The sequence below is a fragment of the Trichomycterus rosablanca genome, chromosome 2 (assembly GCF_030014385.1).
Source record: "Trichomycterus rosablanca isolate fTriRos1 chromosome 2, fTriRos1.hap1, whole genome shotgun sequence".
In the NCBI taxonomy this organism is placed as follows: Eukaryota; Metazoa; Chordata; class Actinopteri; order Siluriformes; family Trichomycteridae; genus Trichomycterus; species Trichomycterus rosablanca.
The window spans coordinates 30,465,927-30,491,026 of record NC_085989.1 but is presented as its reverse complement, the minus strand read 5'-3'; the positions used below and the strand labels follow the sequence as shown (position 1 = coordinate 30,491,026).

Sequence of the window (25,100 nt, the reverse complement as noted above, 5' to 3'; positions counted from 1 at the left end):
AATGTCATAGTATGCTATGAAATTGACTATTTACTAACTATTTATTAAGAGGCCCAGTTGATATACTCACAGCCCTGGACCCTTAGTTTTTCAACAAACTTTTCATTTAACAATATGGTACCCAGTCTTAGTGATTTTCTGGTATCTCTTCTTTGATTTGCTTTAATTTTGCTAGGGCAAACAACGCTTTAAAAATGGAACAATATAATAAATGATTATAGAACTGTACTTAGGCTAAACCTTTGTGCAGCTTCTGTGTTATGTTAGACAGCCATACCTCCCTACTGAAAAGACAATTGTTGTAACAAAGTTATTGAAGAATGGAGGTGATGACTAGTTGCTAAGTATCAAACAACTATATAAAAGGAGCAATAGTGCTATATCTTTTTTGACCACTTTATTAGGAACTCCATACTTATACTGTGTTGGACTCCCACCTCCTTTGCTCTTGGCTTTGCTCAGCCTCAATTGTTTGTGACATGGAGTTTACAAAATGTTGGAAACATTACTGGAGCTGGTGCAGATTCTTGGTTGCACATTCATGCTCCAAGTTTTTCGTTATACCATAAAGTATGGAACCGGTTTGAGATGAGTTGTGCTTAATAACAATGTACATTATCATGCTGAATCCTGTCTGGTGCCAACAAAAATGCCACAGTCGCTCAGTTAATTTTTTTTTCTTCATTTTGACACCATAAGATGTCATGATAAGAAGCTTTGACTCGTGTCTGTATGATCGTATGCATTACGCTGCTGCCACGTGACTGGCTTATAATAACATGAATAAGCAGCTGTACAGATTTTCTTTAAATGATGCTAATGAAAGTATATAGAATGTTAAATAACAAGCAGGTAGAGTTTCAGCTTATTCCTTCTCCCATTCATAAAAATTATTTCAGAAGCGGCAGCACGGTGGCTCGGCGGGTAGCAGTCGCCGCACAGCTAGAAGGTCCTGGGTTTAACTCCCAGGCGGGGCGGTCCGGGTCCTTTCTGTGCGGAGTTTGCATGTTCTCCCCGGGTTTGCGTGGGTTTTCTCTGGGAGCTCCGGTTTCCTCCCATAGTCCAAAAACATGCAATCAGGTTAATTTGAGACACTGAATTGCCCTATAGGTGAATGGGTGTGTGTATGTGTGTCTGTCTGCCCTGCGATGGACTGGCGCCCCATGCAGCACCCCATCCAGGGTGTTACTGTGTGCCTTGCGCCCATTGAAAAACTGGGATAGGCTCCAGCACCCCAAGCTACCGTAATTGGATAAGCGGTTAAGAAAGTGAGTGAGTAATTTCAGAAGCACCATTCATTCCTCCTGAGAATGTGTTTCCACAGATCCAGATCTATGGTGGTGTTCTTTACACCACTTTTGCTAATGCTTAGTTCCTTCAATTGCACCCCTAAAATAATGATGTGCCTCCAGAAGAAGTTACAACCAAGGATAGACAATTATTACACACTGCATTTTAGCACTCTAGTTTACTAAGCTTGTTTTGCCAGGTGCCTTATAGAGAAGATAATCTGCTGTTGTTTCTACTTTTCAATTACATGAGTAGTTTTTGACAGCACCACTTTATGAACAGACATGTGGGAAAAGTTTCATTTTAAGATGGTTCCATGCTAAATGTCACTAAGCTCTTCTGTACAACACATTTTACTGCCACTTTCTGTCTATATAGATTTATAGCTTTACTATTGATTGTACTGTATTTTAAGCATAGGTCACACATCATGACCCTCAAACCAGAGAGGTGGTTTACAGACTTTGGTCTATGTCTTGTAATGTCTATACCTTTTCTTACACTAAATCAGCCATAACATTAAAACCACCTCCTTGTTTTTACACGCACTGTCTGTTTTTTCAGCTCCGCTTACCATATAGAAGCACTTTGTAGTTCTACAATTACTGACTGTAGTCCATCTGTTTCTCTGCATGCTTTGTTAGCCCCCTTTCATGCTGTTCTTCAATGGTCAGGACCACCACAGAGCAGGTATTATTTAGGTGGTGGATCATTCTCAGCACTGCAGTTACAATGACATGGTGGTGGTGTGTTAGTGTGTGTTGTGCTGTTATGAGTGGATCAGACAAAGCAGCGCTGCTGGAGTTTTTAAATACTGTGTCCACTCACTGTCCACACTATTAGACACTCCTACCTAGTTGTTCCACCTTGTAGATGTAAAGTCAGAGACGATCGCTCATCTATTGCTGCTGTTTGAGTTGGTCATTTTTAAGACCTTCATCAGTGGTCACAGGACGCTGCCCACAGGGCGCTGTTGGCTGGATATATTTTTGGTTGTTGGATTATTCTCAGTCCAGCAGGGACAGTGAGGTGTTTAAAAACTCCAGCAGCGCTGCTGTCTTATCCACTCATACCAGCACAACACACACTAACACACCACCACCATGTCAGTGTCATTGCACTGCTGAGAATGATTCACCACCTAAATAATACCTGCTCTGTAGTGGTCCTGTGAGGGTCCTGACCATTTGAAGAACAGCATGAAAGGGGGCTAATAAAGCATGCCGAGAAACAGACGGACTTCAGGCAGTAATTGTAGAACTACAAAGTGCTTCTATATGGTAAGTGGAGCTAATAAAATGGACAATGAGTGTAGAAACAAGGAGGTGGTTTTAATGTTATGGTTGATCGGTGTATAGTTCAATGTGTTGCATATGCATATACATCAATGTACCAATAAAAATCAGCATTTAAAATGAGATTATGGTTTTAATCACAAGTTTAATAATTAATCCCTTTTTTCTCTTGTGGCAGTGTAAATCTGAGAGCAGCAGTCAGGGCTCCCCACAGCACTGGAGAGAGAGACAGCACACTCCGGTGATGGATGAAGCACTGAATGGAAAGGGCTCCAATGGCTTTAGGGTCAAATCACTGGAACAGCACCTTGCCAATCTCACTTTCCTAGAGAGCAAGTAGCTCAGATTTTCCATCCCAGATTTAATCAGACAAACAGTAATGTACTGTTTCTCTCTTATACACAGACACTCCTGCTTTGGTCAGTATTTTTGTGTTGTACAGTAACTGCTAGTTTATCTGCCTCACATACAGGTCCAAAAGTTTAAAACACTACCAAGAATGTTTCAATTATGAAAAATGTATTTCCTCATTCCAAAATGTAATTCCCTTTGGTGGCATTGCCACCAAAGAAACATCTGAGGAAGTCATTTTGTATCTGATACTAGGATATTACCAGCAGGTCCTTTAACTTCACCCAAGTGCCAGTGTGATCTTGGAGGAACTTGTTCACACTGACCTTCTTCCATTGACCCAATATCCACTGCCTGCATGTCCGTTCAGTGCTGGACATGAGCATGGGTACATTGACAGACATTTGATACACTGTGTGTTGTGCCACATTCCTCTCGTCACCAGTATTAAAATGATCTACAAGTTTTTTCTGGCATCAGTGAGTCTTACACCTAACAATCTGTTGGTAGTCCGTGGCTTGACCCACCTTGGACCACTGTCAGTGGGTACTCACCACGGCTTATGAGCACACCTTCCTGGTTCAGAGATACTTTAACCCAGTCATCTGGTCATAACGATTTGGCCCTTATTAAAGTGATTCAGGTCTTTATGTTAATTATATCTGCGGCATGTAACTATCATCAGCCCAACATTTAATCTATCCCTGACCCTTACGTGCACCGTTAACACAAAATAGGCAGTTATGCACGTTTTTGGGGGTGGTCTTAATGTTTTGTAAACTTTATGAAATTCCACTTACTTTTACTTGTGACATATGCAATCTAATATAGTTTATTAACGATTAAGCTAATTAGTCTGCTATTAGAAATTGCAGAGTACAACATTTTGGCTGTGGACTTTAACCTTTGGACCAGAAATACACACACACACAAGTTTGGTCAATTCCAAACTTTCCAACTGTACATTGCTGTTTTTTAAAGGCTGTATCACATTATCATGCATGAAACAGAATAGCTGAAAAAAGAAATCAGTGACAGCACCTTAATCATTTCAGTGTAGGGCGGACACAGTGTATTTAATGTACCTGCCTCATTTACATATTTATGCCAAAAATATCCACTGTCTTGATTATTTTTGGGATGCCAGCATAAGAATGGAAATGCCAATTTAAGGACATCTTAATGTGCCGAGTATTACTGTGTTGTAATGAACATCTGCAGCGAATTCCAAAATGAAGAACGCATCTTTGGTATTATATTTTTTTTTTTGGTGTTTCTGTCATAAAAGTTGTTACTGCCTTGTCATATGGACTGTCTTGTAGGTCACTGTGATTTGTATTGTTACTTGAAATATAAAAAGTGTCACACTGCTATGGTAAATTCAAGCTGAATGAATACCAAGGCTATCATTTACATCATTTAGAAATTTGTGTTGTGAACACCTGCAGAAATGTACCATTATTTACAAAGTGGGTTTATGAAAAATGTTTTTTTTTTTTTTATTACTTTAATGGATGTGTAATTGCAGACGTTCTAAGAGGAAAAAAAAAAATAAAAGCCATTTTGCAGAAGTGAGATTGCAGGTGAGAGAAAACACACCCAATGGGCGGCATTAATCTGATGCATGTTTTGTACCATGGCTGCAGTGTACCATGTTCATGGTTTTTAAATGGACATGAAACCATACTGAATATCAAAATATTCAAAGTAATATGAATTACTAGATACACAATGCTATTTTTTTTATTTTAACCCACGATTCTACAAAACATTCTATACATTTAACTAATTCACCTTTTTATCCCACTTTTATCCTATTTTTAATAGATATGGATTTCCTGTTGACTTCACATCTGTTCTAGTAAATAATATAAGTTTAACAGTAGTTTTTCTACTTGTGCATGCACAGTAATAGTTATTTTACTATTGATTTACTATTGATTAGGATTGTGTAAACAATTTTGATTGGGACCCTGTTCAGTGTTTCTGGGTGGCACTGCACCTACCATGACCCTGATCAAAATGCAGAACTGTGATTATTTGGGTTGTATTTTATGAGAGACACTGCTTAGATAAATTCAGCTTAGTTATATCTTATTGTTTGGCATTTTTGTGCATTGCAATTTCCTCATTGTTTTTACCCCAGCCTTGTTTGTACTGGCTATTTTTTTCTTGATAACTATGCCAGGTTCAGCTCTCAATCAAAACAGCAAAAAACGAACATTTTACATATTCACATTTACCTGCAGTGCACATCATATTTTTTTGGTAGATCGATCTCATCAAACCCACTTACTACGCACATGATTCATTCAATTGAACATGCAAATTACAACCCAGTGGAGTAACGAAATTGTTGGGCTTAATGGTGTGTACTTTAAATGCCACATTTTTGTGTTTTCTGTTTTGAGAACTGCACTGCAAAGCTTTGTGTCTGTTTGCAGTCTGGAAACTAAGTATGTTCACGTGTAATGTATGATGTATTTTTTTAATGACATGGTAAATAATTTCTTGAAAGCTGCGGTTGTGACTATGCTTTACAGACGAATATGAAGAGCTGAGTGAGTATGATACATGAGTGAAACTAGTTTTGACTGATCCTTTACAGTTGAATGTTATACAAAGGAAATCATAATATACATTATTTTTCTTAAACTGTGTATGTGTCCTTATTTACATATTTAATATACGTATATCGTTTATGTATTGTTTGTGAATGTGTATGGATTTAGCAATAGTAATTTACACATACAGAAACAAAATGTGAAAAGATATTACAGTTTTACCCAAGGTTCTTATCCAACAAAAAACATGATAATAAAAGTAATAATATATTTCACAGAAATAATGCTATTCAGCCTAATGAAATATTGAAACTATTTTCCTAAAATTATTTGTTTTCAAGGAAGCTCTGGTGGTTGTGAAATTCGTTTAGAAACAACCTCCTCATACTGTTTACTGGTCAGAAGGTCGTTGGTGATAGTCTTGCTCTCTTCGAGTTTGGGTAAGATCACTGCTATGTATCCTTCTGTGGATGGCTGATCATAAAAAAACATAAAACAAAATACTAAAATCAAACGAAATTGTGGCAACATCACAAATCAAGAAGCAACATTTATCTACAATAAATATACAACAGACCACAAATTTAGAAAGATTTTGTACAAGAAAATGAAAAACATTAGAAAATGTTATTTAAGGTAACATAGCCTTTCATTATCCCACGGGGGGAAATTTGCAGGTATGTGTTTAATTTACAACCCAGTCATCTGTCCATAACGATTTAGCCCTTTTTAAAGTCATTCTGGTTTAATTTACAACATTAAACACATACCTGCTTCTCGATCACCATTTACCTAATCTTGAGCAATACAAAAACTTTACCATCTCAGTCAAGCAATAAACCTACCCACTAAATTTACTTCAATTAAAGGTTGAAGTAACTTTAATTAAAGGTTTTTACTCCTCCTTATTTGGGGTGCCAATACTGGTGTTGAGTCATCTGCTAGAAATGTAATGCCAAAATGCCATAAAAATGAACTTGCGTTAAAAATAGTTTATGTATTAGCTAATATAAAATCATTTTTATTACCTTTTCCAGCAACAGATCAGGCCGCTTTAGGATATCCTCGTTAACTTCTAAAAGACGTCCTCTAATACAGCTGTGAGAAATACCAACCAAATTTGGAACAAAGTTTAAAATCTGATTATCTCAGTAATCTTCTGTCAAAATCCTTAGACTTATGAGTGCTGGAATTGCAACTCACCTGAATATTGTGTACTCACTATCATCTGTGCATGTGATTCTACACAATGGAGCGAACTCTGTCAGGAACTGCCCACCCTGTAAAAGTTATTTTGTATATTTGTAGCCCTAGTCAGTTACAGAAAAAAACAGTAGCAGTAAACAGGAGAAACATACTCACTCTCTTAGATTTTCCAGATACTTTATTGTTGAGACGGCTGCAGCTGTCACTGATACGGTAATCAATGTTCTTGATTTTGTGTCCCTTTTGGAGGATGGGGTGAGTATCTGCAAGAGTGATGATGCAAATCCTGCAATAAAAATAAATACAATTCTGTTAGATGATTCCCAAAATACATTTATTCCAGTAGAACTCAACATTAAAGAGCATATCTACCTGTTTGAATGCTGTAGAATGCAGTGATCTTCACATGCTCTTCCTTTCATATCTTAAAAAAAAAACCCAAGTCATTTTGTTTGTGGAAACAAATCATCTAGTTTCTGCTGGTGTTTCTATAATAAACTATCAATTAACATGATGGTGTTTAATGACTCTCCCCCAGCTTTATAGTGCAGCATGAGATTAGAAAACACATTAAAAGCATGCATGTCTCCAACTGCATTTTTTCTTAAACAGAATTCAAATGCCACAATTATATAACTTAAGCTGATGTTTAAAAGAAAATACATTTCATTTATTCTCCAGTCTTGTTTTCAAGCACTATAAAGCTCAACTGTATAACATATGGAAATCTATTTTCACGTCATCTTCTGTATGTATATATGCAATATGGGTATTATTTTGTGTGTGTGTGTGTATATGTATATATATATATATATACAGTGTATCACAAAAGTGAGTACACCCCTCACATTTCTGCAGATATTTAAGTATATGTTTTCATGGGACAACACTGACAAAATGACACTTTGACACAATGAAAAGTAGTCTGTGTGCAGCTTATATAACAGTGTAAATTTATTCTTCCCTCAAAATAACTTAATATACAGCCATTAATGTCTAAACCACCGGCAACAAAAGTGAGTACACCCCTAAGAGACTACACCCCTAAATGTCCAAATTGAGCACTGCTTGTAATTTTCCCTCCAAAATGTCATGTGATTTGTTAGTGTTACTAGGTCTCAGGTGTGCATAGGGAGCAGGTGTGTTCAATTTAGTAGTACAGCTCTCACACTCTCTCATACTGGTCACTGAAAGTTCCAACATGGCACCTCATGGCAAAGAACTCTCTGAGGATCTTAAAAGACGAATTGTTGCGCTACATGAAGATGCCAACACCCTGAAACTGAGCTGCAGCACAGTGGCCAAGATCATTCAGCGTTTTAAAAGAGCAGGGTCCACTCAGAACAGACCTCACGTTTGTCGTCCAAAGAAGCTGAGTGCACGTGCTCAGCGTCACATCCAACTGCTGTCTTTGAAAGATAGGCGCAGGAGTGCTGTCAGCATTGCTGCAGAGATTGAAAAGGTGGGGGGTCAGCCTGTCAGTGCTCAGACCATACGCCACACACTACATCAAATTGGTCTGCATGGCTGTCACCCCAGAAGGAAGCCTCTTCTGAAGTCTCTACACAAGAAAGCCCACAAACAGTTTGCTGAAGACATGTCAACAAAGGACATGGATTACTGGAACCATGTCCTATGGTCTGATGAGACCAAGATTCATTTGTTTGGTTCAGATGGTCTCAAGCATGTGTGGTGGCAATCAGGTGAGGAGTACAAAGATAAGTGTGTCATGCCTACAGTCAAGCATGGTGGTGGGAATGCCATGGTCTGGGGCTGCATGAGTGCAGCAGGTGTTGGGGAGTTACATTTCATTGAGGGACACATGAACTCCAATATGTACTGTGAAATACTGAAGCAGAGCATGATCCCCTCCCTCCGGAAACTGGGTCCCCAAACACACCTCTAAGACGACCACTGCTTTATTGAAGAGGCTGAGGGTAAAGGTGATGGACTGGCCAAGCATGTCTCCAGACCTAAACCCAATAGAACATCTTTGGGGCATCCTCAAGCGGAAGGTGGAGGAGCGCAAAGTCTCGAATATCCGCCAGCTCCGTGATGTCGTCATGGAGTGGAAAAGCATTCCAGTGGCAACCTGTGAAGCTCTGGTAAACTCCATGCCCAGGAGAGTTAAGGCAGTTCTAAGAAATAATGGTGGCCACACAAAATATTGACACTTCAGGAACTTTCACTAAGGGGTGTACTCACTTTTGTTGCCGGTGGTTTAGACATGAATGGCTGTATATTGAGTTATTTTGAGGGAAGAATAAATTTACACTGTTATATAAGCTGCACACAGACTACTTTTCATTGTGTCAAAGTGTCATTTTGTCAGTGTTGTCCCATGAAAAGATATACTTAAATATCTGCAGAAATGTGAGGGGTGTACTCACTTTTGTGATACACTGTATATATATATGCATTCATTCCAAAAAGTAGCTTATTAAGTTAGTTTGTGTGAAATTTCATTTACTTACTAGATGGATAACGAATTCATTGGACAGGGTTTGGAAAGACAAACACATGCCCACAATTCACATGCATTGACAGGACAAAATCCCAGCCATGCAATCCAAGACTGGCTGTGGATCACTGCAATCAAACTGTGGCAAGGCACAGGTCAGGGCAAAGATATAAAACAATATCTATGGCTTTTAGTGTTCCCAAAACCACAGTGGCCTCAATAATTTTAAAATGAAAGGAGCTTGGCACAACCTTATACCTTCCTAGAGTTGATTGGCTAGCCAAACAGCCATTTGGGGAAGGAGAACTTTGGTAAGGGAGGTGAAAAAAAGAACCCAACTGTCAATCTTAAAGAGCTCCAAAAGTTTTGTGCAGAGATGGGAGAACATGACAATGGCACGTAAAGAACTCATGAGAAAAATGGTCACAGAACACTTGGATCTGATATGAATCGCTACACAATATGAGATGCAAAAAACATTCCACATTGAAACAAATTGAGGAATTAAACAAACAAGCAGGCGCTAAGGTGGCACAGTGGTAAAACATGCTAGCACACCAGAACTGACATTTCAAACTCGTTGGTTTGAAACTCAGCTCTGCCATCCGGTAGGCTGGGCACCTACATGAACAACGGTTGGCTGTTGTTCATACAGGGTGGGAGCCGGATGGGGATTCCTCATAACTGGTGCAATTACGACCTCTGCTGGCTGATTGATGGCGCCTGCACAGAGTCAAGGGATAATGCATTGATCAGAGTTTGGCTCTCTGAACACAAAACTGATCCGCATATGAACTCGTCTCGTGCAGGTGAAAAGATGCAGTCGGCTACTGCACACGTGTTGGAGAGGGCCTGTGTCAGTCTTGGCTCTCCTTAGTCAGAGTGAAGATCAACATCAGTAGAGAGGAAGCATAATGCAGTTGGGTATTTGGATACGACTAAATTGGGTTACATATTTGGATACGACTAAAGCAATAAACTATGAAAAACAAATACATTTTACAATGTTATTACACAGTGTACGAGATTTGTTAGAGGTTTTCCTGCACAAACTTTGATGTAAGGCATGCACTTAAATAAAGATGAAAAATCAACAGCAAATTCTACAACGTTAAACGGACCCCGGGTGAAATAAGATTAGAATTTTGAATGCAATTATCTCTCTCTCTTTTTTTGTTTCATGCAAAAAATTTTTTTGTTATGTTTAGCTATAATATAAAATTACTCATCCTTGATTACCTGTGTGAGCAAAAACCTTGAAGAATTAGTAAAAATGTTAAAAATCACATAAGATGTTCAGAGGCTTTACATAATTTTCCAGGTTTTGTGACTGGTGAACAGACATCCACTTTGGAACTCTGTTAGGTTCTCATCCATAATACTGGAACTACCCGAGTTTATTCCAGAGAAAAACACAAGCTTTAACACAGAATAATGTAACAACGTTACCTGTTTTGTACCATCGTGTATAATACCGATCAACGACAGATGGAGTTTTCTGAGTCTGATCTGGTTCTTCCATAGCAAATACACTAACACACGCTTCCAAACTGCGAGCTCTATGCAACCATGACGGACAAAATATCAAGCTGCACACCGAGTCCGACACTCATCGGAAATCCGTCTAGGAAATATGTAGTGTGCTTTATTAACTTATATTTAATTTGGGTTTAAGTCACTACGCTCTATAATTATTACATTAAATACATATTATGCAAAATTTCTATATTTTTTCTATGCCTCTATAACTGAAATGTTCTCTAGCGATAGAGCAGCCTTCTTTAGACTAGTTCCAAATAGCTTGTTTGTTCCTATATAGGCGCACTACATGAGCTATGAAATAACAACTAGTATTCCCTACGTAGTGCACTTAGGATACTGTTTGGGACACGGCCCTGTTCGGTTATTAGTCACACACAGTAAAAATGGCGAGCCCCGTAATAGAAACATGCCATGTAGCATGTTGTGCTAATAGAACTCCTCGTGTTGTCTCTTGGAGTCGTAGAGGTGTGATTGCGTTTGGTTCGTGTAATTCTGTTGCTCTTTATGATCCACAGGTACTCTATTTCAACATTCCACCCTTTTTTGTTTTATTAGGGGGTCTCATTGTGGCTAGCTAGTAGGTTAACATGCAGGTTGTTATTACCACACTACACAGTATGTTAAAATATTAGCATCATTAGTGCTGTACTAGTGTTAAATACTGTTTGTGTGTTTTCATGTGTGTATACACTCGCCGTACACTTTATTAGGAACACCTATCTGGTACATTGATAAGTTCATAAGCTACACTTAACATGCAGATGAATTGTGGGTATACATTTACTGACTAGCCCATCTGTTGCTCTGCACGCTTTGCCAACCCCTATGTCCAATTTATCAATAGAAAAAGACCCCCACTGACTACATAATATTAGGATGGCGGACAATTCTCAGCAATGCAATGAATGACACAACCATGATAATGCCATAGTAGTGTGTTGTACTGGTAAAAGTGCAGCAGTGTTGTTGTGATTTTAAACGTACTGATCTCATTGTTAGGAACACGTGTCTGATAAGCACTCATTGTTGGTGTGTGTCAATGTGTGTTACTTTTCCTTATTTTATCAGTGGGAACTTTCTGATCACAGGATACTGTTGGCTTTATATTTAGTTTGAAGCTTGTTCTTCTCCCAGCACTGACAACTCAGTACATACCAGTACAACACACTACCACATTTTTACCATGTAAGTGGGCTGAGAATGGTCCACCACCCAAATATCTGGTCAACGGGAATGCTATGGCGGTCCTTTCTGATTGATAAATGGGGTACACTGAAGTCAGTAACTGTTCACTCAATCTTCTTTACTATTAGTATTTAGCACTACTGAAAAATAATTCCTGTGTACAAAAGATTACTTATCGTTTCATGCTCAGATGCATTTCAGCAGTTGGATTGGATATTTTTTACCAAAAGTTAAAGTTAATGCATTTACAGCTATTGTTGACCTATTATGAATGTGGACATACCAAATACTAAAATGTTCAGAAAATCATGGACATTTTTCAAGATTCACATTTTCACTGAAATGTTCTTATTATATTACTTGCAATGAAAATTTTTTTTTATTATATTCCTTATTATTATTTTTTTTTAATTGTCTTGGTATGGAGGAATTCCAGTGGTTTCCAGAGGCCTGACCTCATTCCCATTTAACACCTTCTCATCCAACATCAGAGCCTGACTTCAGTAATGCTCTTTTGATTGAATGGGCACACATTTCCACAGACACATTCAAAGATCCTAAAAGGCCTTCACATAAAAATGTAGTCTAGTATAGACACAAAAAGTGTGTGTGTGAGCGACAAACAGAAGACTCCATATTGATGTCCAGGTTATTTTGTATGAGCTATTTGGCTTTGGGTCAAATTAAAAATTCATTGACCATAACTGTTGCAGTACCATTAATCCCTCCCCAGCTGTAAGGCTGTGTTAGCTTCCAGTCTTTTGGGAAGGCATTTCACAGGATTTTGGAGTGTTTTTGTAGAAATATGTGCCAATTTTTGTAAAATCAGTAGTCATGGCACTAAGTCTGGCTCACAAGAAATGTCCGGGGCATTGTCATGCTGAAAAAGAAAAGGCCTTTCCCTGAACTGTTGCAACGAAGTTGGAAGCAAATAATTTATCTTGTACAACTATTTTTATATGCCTGTTTGCAATGGTTGGGACTAAAACCCCTAAACACAATAATTAGAAGGGCTTTTGTTAATAAATGAAATGTTACCACTTTGAGAACTTGACTCATGTTATACTGTCAATGTGATATTTGTTCTCCAGGAAGTAAGAGTTATAACGCTTCTAAATAAGCATAGTGGACGAGTCAACGCTGTCCAGTGGCTTCACAGAGAGGACTGTGGTAAGATTGCATTTCATATTATCTTGTGCTGTTGCATTCAGTCTTATAAAATCCTTAATTCCTTTAATCATTCAATAAATGTGATTATATACACACTAGTAATCTGATCGCTATCCGATTTGATCAGTAATTAACTTAAAGTAATTGCAAGAGACAGGAAACAAAACCCTAATCTCTTGCTCAAAACAACATGTGATATTTTATCAGTAGAGACAGCTTAAAGAATGTCCATGAGTGTTAATGTCTAGTTTGCCAACATAAAAACTACAGATAGAATATACATTTACTGGTCACTTTTATTAGGAACACTTGTACACCATTGTGCAGCTGTTAAATTACATGAAGCAGTAATGTCAAAATGAACCAAACTTTCAAATGAACCTTTATGACAAAAATTTAAGGCTGACCTGAGAGCAAATAAGAGGCCTTACCCAGTACTAGAATTGTGTTCCTATTAAAGTGACCAGTGAGTGTAGATTACATGCAAGCCTTTTTATCTACAGTGTGTCCCTAAAGTCTGGACACATAGGAAATATCACTAACTGTAACTAACTATATGTTTACTGAAATACACACACATACTGTACATATTGCATCACAAATACTGGAAAACACATTGAAGATGTTATTAATTAATATTCTAATGAAATAAAAAATTTATTGAAATGTATTGAAAATATGCATTTAGCCTATGTGTCCAGACTTTAGGGACACCCTGTACATCAGTCTGACTTTCCAAATATTATTTTCACTAAATCTCACGTTTCTATGGAAACACACCACAATATTGTGCAAAACCAGATCCAGATCTTATTCAGATAAAAGAAGCTGTAGGGAGTCCAATACTATTTTAATACACATGATTTTGGAAAGTGCTGTCCAACATACTTATAAACAGGTGTTCACATACTTTTGCACCTATTTATATAATGATCGTAATAAAACAGAAGTGATTTTCATTTCATTTTCATGTTTTACCACAATTTTATCCTGGTCAGGGTCACGGTGAGTCCAGTTTCCCTGGAATCACTGGGCGCCATGTAGTAACACACCCCGGAAAGGATGCCAACCCACTGTGGGGCCTCTGCCATATAGGCATGGCCAATTATGTCTGTATGTAGATGCCTAACTGGCCAACAGCACTTCTGGGGATTCGAACATACAGTATTTGACTGCTGTGCAACCCGAGTGCCAAAATTTGAGTGATATGAAAGATAATTAATAAATCATAATTAGCTTTTGCTCTCACTAGCAGTTTTGTGACATATTTTTGTGGTCTAAACTTCACAGTAACGTATACTGTATACCTATAATGTTAGATCATTAACCCTTCAACTGTTACTACAGGTGCAGAGACACAGCTGGTATCTGGAGGGTCAGATAATAATGTCATTGTGTGGGAGGAGCAGGATGGCCAGGTTTGTTTCTTTTTTGATGTGTAAATTCTGTTGTTGTACTTCTGTACTGTCCGCTTAACATTACTTCTAAGAGAGCTTTTCTATAGAAGCTTGAGTTGCATGCTAGTGTATTTAATCTAATTTTGACAATTGTCTTACAGTTTGGTGCGACAACAGTGTGTTCAGGACACTCAGGACCTGTGTGTGCTGTGGATGGTTTGTTTTTGTCGCCCACTAAGTCACTACTGGCCTCTACATCATCAGACTCCACTGTTAAACTGTGGACATACAGCAATGGAACAGGTGAGTTCTGGTGCTAAATTTAAACTGATTCTTCATCATCATTTACAAGTTTGCATACTATTGTAGGAGAAATGTATGCTTTAGAACAAACTCTTAGAACACAAATAGAAGTTTTTTCTTAGTATTGGGATTTTTTTTCTAAAGAATATGCTGTGTAAAATCCTGTGCAAGGCCTTCCTTGTTATTACATTCAAAGAGTTGTGAGGGGCTTAACTGCATATTAGTTACCTTGGTTTCGGAGTAGTACGTTCAACAAGCTCATGGCAGGTATCCAGAAACTTTTGGCTGTACTAAAAAATATAAACAGGCCATAGCAACAATGTTCAACATTTCAGAACTAAATTAAAATGTATCTGGGCGGCACAGTGGCTTGGTGGGTAGCACTGTCACCTCACAGCAAGAAGGTCCTTGGTTTGATCCCCAGGTGGGGCGGTCTGCGTCCTTTCTGTGTAGAGTTTGCATGTTCTCCCTGTGTCTGCGTGGGTTTCCCCCGGGAGCTCCGGTTTCCTCTCACAGTCCAAAGACATGCAAGTGAGATGAATTGGAGATACAAAATTGTCCATGACTGTGTTTGGCATTAAACTGAACTGATAAATCTTGTGTAACGAGTAACTACCGTTTCTGTCATGAATGTAACCAAAAGTGTGTAAAACATGACGTTAAAATCCTAATAAATAAATAAATGAATAAAATGTAGCTTATTGTAAGTATGTGCTTGACTCCACTAAAAAGAAGTTGCAGAAATAATGAAAATCCCAAAACTGCAATGAACGTACGATTGCTAACAAAGGCATTCATTAGTAATTGGTGTATTAAGCCTGACACCTGCTGGTAGGTTGCTGTAAAGCAAATACAGAGAGTCCGAGTCATGCGTTAATATCATTGTATTAAATGCCATGCTGAAAATACCTCATCACTTTATATACCATGTAACAACATAAAGTTAAGATTTTGTCATATTGTTTATACTATAAAACTGTAAACTTTCATAAAACAGATATGCTTATCTTAAACCAACTAGACAGAATTGCTTAAAGTAATTACCATGTTATTGACATTAGAAAGCATGATGGAGGACAGTGATTCATTCAGGTTTCTTAATAACATTATATTGTTATTAAAAAGCTTATCAGATCTGGCATTAATATTTGACATTGATCGTCTGTTTTTATTGTAATTTTTGTAGTTCTTTTTGTTCTGCGTATAGTATTATATTACATATGCTTTGACCATTATACAGTGTATCACAAAAGTGAGTACACCCCTCACATTTCTGCAAATATTTTATTATATCTTTTCATGGGACAACACTATAGTCATGAAACTTGGATATAACTTAGAGTAGTCAGTGTACAGCTTGTATAGCAGTGTAGATTTACTGTCTTCTGAAAATAACTCAACACACAGCCATTAATGTCTAAATAGCTGGCAACATAAGTGAGTACACCCCACAGTGAACATGTCCAAATTGTGCCCAAATGTGTCGTTGTCCCTCCCTGGTGTCATGTGTCAAGGTCCCAGGTGTAAATGGGGAGCAGGGCTGTTAAATTTGGTGTTTTGGGTACAATTCTCTCATACTGGCCACTGGATATTCAACATGGCACCTCATGGCAAAGAACTCTCTGAGGATGTGAGAAATGGAATTGTTGCTCTCCACAAAGATGGCCTAGGCTATAAGAAGATTGCTAACACCCTGAAACTGAGCTACAGCATGGTGGCCAAGGTCATACAGCGGTTTTCCAGGACAGGTTCCACTCGGAACAGGCTTCGCCAGGGTCGACCAAAGAAGTTGAGTCCACGTGTTCGGCGTCATATCCAGAGGTTGGCTTTAAAAAATAGACACATGAGTGCTGCCAACATTGCTGCAGAGGTTGAAGACGTGGGAGGTCAGCCTGTCAGTGCTCAGACCATACGCCGCACACTGCATCAACTCGGTCTGCATGGTCGTCATCCCAGAAGGAAGCTGACGCACAAGAAAGCCCGCAAACAGTTTGCTGAAGACAAGCAGTCCAAGAACATGGATTACTGGAATGCCCTGTGGTCTGACGAGACCAAGATAAACTTGTTTGGCTCAGATGGTGTCCAGCATGTGTGGCGGCGCCCTGGTGAGAAGTACCAAGACAACTGTATCTTGCCTACAGTCAAGCATGGTGGTGGTAGCATCATGGTCTTGGGCTGCATGAGTGTTGCTGGCACTGGGGAGCTGCAGTTCATTGAGGGAAACATGAATTCCAACATGTACTGTGACATTCTGAAATAGAGCATGATCCCCTCCCTTCGAAAACTGGGCCTCATGGCAGTTTTCCAACAGGATAACGACCCCAAACACAACCTCCAAGATGACAACTGCCTTGCTGAGGAAGCTGAAGGTAAAGGTGATGGACTAAACCCAATTGAGCACCTGTGGCGCATCCTCAAGTGGAAGGTGGAGGAGTTCAAGGTGTCTAACATCCACCAGCTCCGTGATGTCATCATGGAGGAGTGGAAGAGGATTCCAGTAGCAACCTGTGCAGCTCTGGTGAATTCCATGCCCAGGAGGGTTAAGGCAGTGCTGGATAATAATGGTGGTCACACAAAATATTGACACTTTGAGCACAATTTGGACATGTTCACTGTGGGGTGTACTCACTTATGTTGCCAGCCATTTAGACATTAATGGCTGTGTGTTGAGTTATTTTCAGAAGACAGTAAATCTACACTGCTATACAAGTTGTACACTGACTACTCTAAGTTATATCCAAGTTTTATTTCTATAGTGTTGTCCCATGAAAAGATATAATAAAATATTTGCAGAAATGTGAGGGGTGTACTCACTTTTGTGATACACTGTATATAATTACAAATACTTTATAAAAAAGACTATTTTACCCACCCCCACATCTGACCATTCAGACAAATTTACACTCAGAATTTGATGAAAGTTTGGGTTTTTCTTGACCTTGGGAGCAATGACCGTTTCTTTATGTAATTTTAGTGGATGCAATCAATCTATCTTTATGCAAAAGTTTGGGCACTCCTTTTAAGTTAACACTTTCTACAGGGAACAGACTTCTGCCTGTTGGAGCACAGTTACTGCTTATTTGCTGAATCTTACATATTGTAAAAAAAAGTTTTTATGTTTTATTTTTTCCCCCCCAATACATTAAGTTTAGTAGGTAAATAGAATGTTTAGTTGTGAAAGTAAATAAAGTAAACATAAACGTTGACCAAACTTTTGTAAAAGGCATGATCTTTACAAGTGTATGTATGCCTTTGACTTTGTATATAGGCCTTCAATAAAAAAAGCAACCACACACTCCAACATATACTTAAACTGCTTGTTTAAAATCAGGGGAAAAATTTTTTCCCACCTACCTATATAAACTAACAGATCTGAAACAACAGATCTGGAATAACTGAATAAACACAGCCGCAATAACTTCAAACCAACACATGAATAAAAAAAACTACCTTCTATCACCTCCAGATCATGTCTTCAAGCCCTCAAAGCATCCCCAGCTGAACACTCCACAACTACCACAATACAGAGTTCAATTCTCGGATAAAAATTAAACACAAAACTATGCTGGATACCTGGACATAGTGGAATAACTGGGAATGGAAAAGCAGACCAGTTGGCAGGAAGGAGGACTATACAAAAACCATGAAACTCAAAGTACTACAAATGGACATTAAGACCCCTTTATAAATAATTACATAAAATAAATGGCAACTTGAAACTATATCAGATACATCCTAATATCAGGAAAAAGCAAAAAAATGCACTGAAGAAAACACATTGATCGGTCATACCAGACTGATGCACCAACATCTGAGAAGAAGAAAAAACCCTGCTCAATGCAATAACTGCCAGACTTCTATTACTATAAAACACATTCTGGCTGAATGCCCTAAATATAGCAAAGAAAGACAAAGACTACATATGCCTGGAACAATAAGAGAGTCCTTTACTCAAAACATTTCTCAGATTTCTCACTGATATAAGACTGAAAGCAAGTCCACGAAATACAAGCATAAATTACTATTGAAATTCACAAATGTGAAAATGGAATTTGAAACCAAATAAACAAACAAACTTTGTACATAGTAAATGTGACCAGAATTTTACTTGACATAGTTGCATGACATAGTTTAGAATGATTAATCTCAAAAGAGGAGTCATTTCAGAATTCACTGTTATGTGACCTACCTGAGTTTATTGTTGTTTTTCATCTCCATTAGCCGAATGCCTCCAGACAATACCTTTTGGGAGTGGCTTCATGATGGACGTCTCCTTAGCCCTGTTGCCAGGCAGCAAAGGTAAGCTGTGCATGCCGTTGCGCACTGAGCTGCTTTTCTTTTCTTGATGTCATTTGTCTCCATTGGCTCTGTTGGAATGAATGTCATGTTGAAATCTCAATGCTTTAGCTTTGTGATGGAACACCATTATGCAAATCTGCTGTTTAGCATGATGAATGTGCCGTCTGATTCTGTTTTCCATTTATAGATGTAACCAGCTGTCCATAACATCATTATGGCCTTACACTGTTTGTTTGTAACATAACAGATTCTCATTGCTCTTTTAGTGCCCGTCCTGGCTTGTGGGGGCGATGACAGCAAGGTTCATTTGTACGTGCAGCTTGCTGGACAGGTATGTCAGAGTTTTATATGATTTGATTATACTGGTGTTCAGCACCGCTGAGATCCATGGTTTAAATCTCGACCGTCTTAAGGCTGGTCAGGTGTCTACACAGACGTGATTTGGCTATGTTTGGGTAAGATAGGGATTCTGGGTAAACTGTAGTCACTGCAATGGTGCAGTAAGTAATGTGGGTACAATACAGCACCAAGACCAGGAGGACCTGGGTTCGATCCTTGCCACTAGTCACTGTCTGAGGATTCTGGCACATGCACGTTCAGCATCAATGAGTTTTCTCCAGATACATTAGTTTCCTTCCGCCGGCACAAAACATTTCAGTAGTTGCATTGTCTACTCTTAAGTCCTCCTAGGTGTGAGTGAGTAAATGGATGGGTGAGTGAGTGGTGCCCTGAATAGCTTCTATTCCTGCTTTGCATTCAGTGTTTCCAGACTTCAGACACACCATGACCCTGATTAGTATGATGTGGTTACTGAAGATGAATAAATGAATGAATAGATTATGCTGTATTACCCTTGATGTCACTGTTTGGCTGTAGAATAGTATGTAAACTGCATGCATGAGGGCAGAATCTAACCACTTATTAGGGGGATAGATTATATTTACAGATAACTAAAGGTAAACAGTTGGTTTGCTGGCAGTGGGAGGTAAATATTTAACCATCGGGACAGCATCACACAAACTGTATGTCCGAGTGACTGCAGTGCTGACAATAATCCACCATCAAAACATTAATCCGGTCATTGGTTGACCTGTGGTGGTTGTTTTCCACTGATGAATGGGTACGATGGGTGCTAACATTCTAGACTAGTTATATTTAAGTTACATTTTTATCCTGTCAGTAAAATATTTTAGCCAAGTTTAACTCGATGTTAAATAGTGTGTCTGATTCAGTTTCAGAAAGAGCTCACACTTCAAGGCCATGAAGACTGGGTACGTGGTGTGGAATGGGCAGCAAAAGGTACGAATTTTTAATTTGATTAATCCTGTTAGGATGGAGGACATACACTATATAGCCAAATGTTTGTGGATGTTCAAGATTAAAAGCATGAGCATTAATATAGAGGTAATAACACTATACCAGACTTTACTGTACCAGCTATGTTTTTGTGCAAATGCTTGCCACAAGATTTTGAAACGAATAAGTAGTACTGACGGCGCCCAGGTGGTGCAATGGGATATTCCGCTAGCACACCAGTGCTGAGATTCTGAACACCCCGGTTTGAATCTTGGCTCTGCTACCGGTCGGCAGCAGACAAAATTGGCCATTGAGTCTGCTGTGTGGGAAAATACTTTTAAGAGATTTTAAGTGGGTAAGGTCTTTAATCGCTGTGCAAGGAGGCGTCCGAGGCGTCTGTGCAGATGTGGATGAGCCACATGTGTGAAGAACAGGCAAAAAAGAAGTAGTTGAGGGACTTACGTGTAGGGCTGGGCGATTTTCACGATTAATTCGGTTAATTCGCATGAACGTTTTCACCCGATGTTAGAATGTGACAATTGCGATTGTTTACATACTTTATATTTTAATTAAAATACCAACATGTCACGAGGCAGAAACTGAGCAGACGCCCGCGGAATATAAATCAGAGAAAGTTTAATATCAAAAGGGCAAAAACAGTGTACAAAATCAGGTAAAGTCCAAAACCAGTGGATAAACTAAAACAGTAAACGGAAGACAACAAGGATTATACACGGTAACGGTTAGATTTAGAAATAAAGAGCGCAAACATGATCGGCAAAATGAGACACAAACAGAAGAGTTTAATTAAGATTCACTGAATCAAACACCGCTGAACTGAATCAAAACTCCGGAGACAGTGAGCCCGATCAGGATTGGCTGACCAGGACATGTGACAGTCACGTGACAGTCCGTGAGAGCTTGGGATTTGTAGTCCATATTGTTAGAAGCAGAACTGGCCCCCTCCATCCACCCCCCAATCACAAGAGGACAAAATCTGAGCTGAGTGATTACTTGATGCCCCCCAATGTAGATACTGATACAGACTCACTTAGTGGTGGAAACAGCACAGTACAGGCTTGTGTTCCTTTTAAGAAACCTGTAAAGAACTTTTTGTAAGGTGGTTCTGCTGCACAATATTTAAAACAAGAGTTGTTTGTGAGCTATTCTTATAAAGCATATAGATAATTTAGATTTCTATTTTGTTTTAATTATTGTGATATCGTTATTGTTATAAAGTTTGAGTCCCTTTCAAGGGTAATTATAGGTGGTGCTGTTACTATTTTTGCACTTCTGCAGTCTTTTAAATTACAATGCAAAAAAAGAAATTTAAGTCTTATTTCAATTGCATTATACAAAAAAAAAATATATCGAAATCGTAATCGACAATCGGTTATAATTTTAAAATAATCAAGATTTTTTTTTTTGGCAAAATCGCCCAGCCCTACTTACGTGTTGTAAGGGGTGTAGTGCAGGCAAATGTACATTTATGGCATTTAACAGACGCTTTTATCCAAAACGACTTACAGTACCATGATAGTATACTGTCTAAGCAATTGAGGGTTACAGGCCTTGCTCAGGGGCCCAACAGTGGCAACCTGGCAGTGGTGAGGATTAAACCAGTGACCTTTCGATTACTAGTCCAGTATCTTAACCACTAGGCTACAACTGCCCTTATATGCAAATATACCCTCCCCGAACACAATCGTAGTAGTATTAACATAGCAGAGCCATATACTGATCAGGCATAACATTATGACCACTTTCCTAATATTGTGTTGGTCCCCCTTTTTGCTGCCAAAACAGCTCTGACCCGTCGATGCATGGAGTCTGACACCTTTCTATCAGAACCAGCATTAACTTCTTCAGCAATTTGAGCTACAGTAGCTCGTCTGTTGGATCGGACCACACAGGTCAGTCAGCCTTTGCTCCCCACGTGCAGCCTTTGCCCCCATGACCGAGGTCACCGGTTTACCACTGTTCCTTCCTTGGACCACTTTTGATAGATACTGGCCACTGTAGACCGGGAACACCCCACAAGAGCTGCAGTTTTGGAGATGCTCTGACCCAGTCGTCTAGCCATCACAATTTGGCCCTTGTCAAACTCTCTCAAATCCTTACGCTTGCCTATTTTTCCTGCTTGTAACAAATCAGCTTTGAGGATAAAATGTTCACTTGCTGCCTAATATATCCCACCCACTAACCGGTGCTGTGATGAAAAGATAATCAGTGTTATTCACTTCACCTGTCAGTGGTCATAATGTTATGCCTTGTCGGTCTATACAGGTACTATGCATTCAGCAACAATTATAAGAAACACAAATCACAATGGCTTATGCAAACTATACTTGCTAACTACAAGCACCATGCTCTGCAGGATTATGAAGCAGGTTGTGTGTGTGTATTTTGTTTGTTTTTTTCTCTGTTCAGTTGGGGAGCTTTTTTTGGCAGGTTGGCCTCAGTATTGTCTATAACATGCCACACCCACTGAGCAACCTCTTCAAATTGCTCTGACTTGTGGTGCTCAGGTGGCACAGCAAACTAATCCACTAGCCCCCCACCATGAAGACTCGGGTGCGAGTCTTGGCGGTGACACTGTTCTGGCTGGATGCTCTACAGACACACTTGGCTGTAGCTGAGGGGCTGTGTCCACTGCCAGATTAGGAGGGACCTCCCTGCCGCTGCGATGCCTATTTTCTGCCCGAGGCTCTGGCACAAGCAGTAAAGAAATAAAAAAAAGCATGTTCATGTAAAAATCTGCTACTGTCCTGTGAAAAGAAATAGCTATGGGCTACACATGTACTAGATGAGGTACATGCTGGCCTGAGGCCCTCTTCTGTGCTCTGATACATAAAATTAGCAAGTCATTTGGAGACACCAGTAGATATAGTTAGCTGTGTTGAGCTTTTAACAACACTTAGAACAAACACAAATTACAATAGGTTAAACAAACTATTCTTGGGTGATTGGGTGGCGCAATGTTTTTTTTTGTTCATTTAGATGGGGAGCTTCTCTTGGCTAGTTGTTCTCAGGACTGTCTGATCAGAGTTTGGAGGCTGGTTTTGAAGTGTACTTCAAAACCACAGTCATCTGCTGAAGAAATGCTCAAGATGAAAGAAGATGTTTTTGAGGTAGAGGGAAAATGTAAGAGCTGTTACATTTTTGTTCTGTTTAGATTTTATTTTTGTTCTTTTCAGCTTAAACCTTGTAACCGGACCTCTTTATTCATTTTCTTTTCCAACAGTGTATGCAGTGGCTCTTGAGACAGTACTAGCTGGCCATGAGAACTGGGTATATGGCATTCACTGGCAACCACCGTTTAGCAAAGGTACCAGTGCATGCTGTTTAACTGCTGTTTACTGGTAATAATTATGGCTGATTTTGTTGCCATTGTTTAGCTTCATTTTGTCTCCCCCTGCAGGTGGCTTAATAGAACAGCCTCTAAGTCTGCTCTCTGCGTCTATGGACAAGACCATGATCCTGTGGGGGCCGGAGGAGGCATCAGGCGTGTGGGTAGAGCAGGTCAGTTCAACACTTTGCTCTCTACTTCAGACGTTCTGTTTCTCGTATTTCTGTCACAAAATTCCCTCTGGGATTACTAAAGTTATCTATCTATCTATCTATCTATCTATCTATCTATCTATCTATCTATCTATCTATCTATCTATCTATCTATCTATCTATCTATCTATCTATCTATCTATCTATCTATCTATCTATCTATCTATCTATCATCTTTCTCTCTCTCTTTATATATATATATATATACATACAGTGTATCACAAAAGTGAGTACACCCCTCACATTTCTTAATGTCTAAATGGCTGGCAACATAAGTGAGTACACCCCTCAGTGAACATGTCCAAATTGTGCCCAAAGTGTCAATATTTTGTGTGACCACCATTATTATTCAGCACTGCCTTAACCCTCCTGGGCATGGAATTCACCAGAGCTGCACAGGTTGCTACTGGAATCCTCTTCCACTCCTCCATGATGACATCACGGAGCTGGTGGATGTTAGACACCTTGAACTCCTCCACCTTCCACTTGAGGATGTGCCACAGGTGCTCAATTGGGTTTAGTCCATCACCTTTACCTTCAGCTTCCTCAGCAAGGCAGTTGTCATCTTGGAGGTTGTGTTTGGGGTCGTTATCCTGTTGGAAAACTGCCATTTTTCGAAGGGAGGGGATCATGCTCTGTTTCAGAATGTCACAGTACATGTTGGAATTCATGTTTCCCTCAATGAACTGCAGCTCCCCAGTGCCAGCAACACTCATGCAGCCCAAGACCATGATGCTACCACCACCATGCTTGACTGTAGGCAAGATACAGTTGTCTTGGTACTTCTCACCAGGGCGCCGCCACACATGCTGGACACCATCTGAGCCAAACAAGTTTATCTTGGTCTCGTCAGACCACAGGGCATTCCAGTAATCCATGTTCTTGGACTGCTTGTCTTCAGCAAACTGTTTGCGGGCTTTCTTGTGCGTCAGCTTCCTTCTGGGATGACGACCATGCAGACCGAGTTGATGCAGTATGTTGCGTATGGTCTGAGCACTGACAGGCTGACCTCCCACGTCTTCAACCTCTGCAGCAATGCTGGCAGCACTCATGTGTCTATTTTTTAAAGCCAACCTCTGGATATGACGCCGAACACGTGGACTCAACTTCTTTGGTCGACCCTGGCGAAGCCTGTTCCGAGTGGAACCTGTCCTGGAAAACCGCTGTATGACCTTGGCCA

General features: G+C 39.4%; 3 protein-coding genes across 3 annotated transcripts in view; 2 read left to right on the top strand and 1 right to left on the bottom strand.

The window, feature by feature from the left end:
- The window catches only part of ctnnal1 (catenin (cadherin-associated protein), alpha-like 1), an 83,508-nt gene extending 77,917 nt beyond the window's left edge, over positions 1 to 5,591 (top strand). Inside the window, exon 19 of the mRNA XM_063014201.1 lies at positions 2,764 to 5,591. Within this exon, the coding sequence (XP_062870271.1) occupies positions 2,764 to 2,925 (162 nt within the window). The 3' untranslated portion in view covers positions 2,926 to 5,591. The remainder of the gene's footprint in view (positions 1 to 2,763) is intronic.
- Positions 5,570 to 10,794, bottom strand: abitram (actin binding transcription modulator). The gene is made up of 6 exons (XM_063014189.1): positions 10,617 to 10,794; positions 7,079 to 7,130; positions 6,863 to 6,992; positions 6,704 to 6,780; positions 6,529 to 6,598; positions 5,570 to 5,974 (listed from the first exon to the last, which is right to left on the bottom strand). Exons 1-6 carry the CDS (start codon positions 10,687 to 10,689, stop codon positions 5,837 to 5,839), a joined length of 540 nt encoding a protein of 179 aa, XP_062870259.1. The 5' UTR covers positions 10,690 to 10,794; the 3' UTR covers positions 5,570 to 5,836.
- Positions 10,795 to 11,092: 298 nt separating this feature from the next.
- The window catches only part of elp2 (elongator acetyltransferase complex subunit 2), a 57,465-nt gene continuing 43,457 nt past the window's right edge, over positions 11,093 to 25,100 (top strand). The window contains exons 1-10 of the mRNA XM_062990703.1: positions 11,093 to 11,224; positions 12,986 to 13,064; positions 14,412 to 14,482; positions 14,623 to 14,764; positions 18,986 to 19,063; positions 19,330 to 19,394; positions 20,296 to 20,362; positions 23,360 to 23,503; positions 23,604 to 23,687; positions 23,781 to 23,881. Of these exons, the coding sequence (XP_062846773.1) occupies positions 11,093 to 11,224; positions 12,986 to 13,064; positions 14,412 to 14,482; positions 14,623 to 14,764; positions 18,986 to 19,063; positions 19,330 to 19,394; positions 20,296 to 20,362; positions 23,360 to 23,503; positions 23,604 to 23,687; positions 23,781 to 23,881 (963 nt within the window). The remainder of the gene's footprint in view (positions 11,225 to 12,985; positions 13,065 to 14,411; positions 14,483 to 14,622; positions 14,765 to 18,985; positions 19,064 to 19,329; positions 19,395 to 20,295; positions 20,363 to 23,359; positions 23,504 to 23,603; positions 23,688 to 23,780; positions 23,882 to 25,100) is intronic.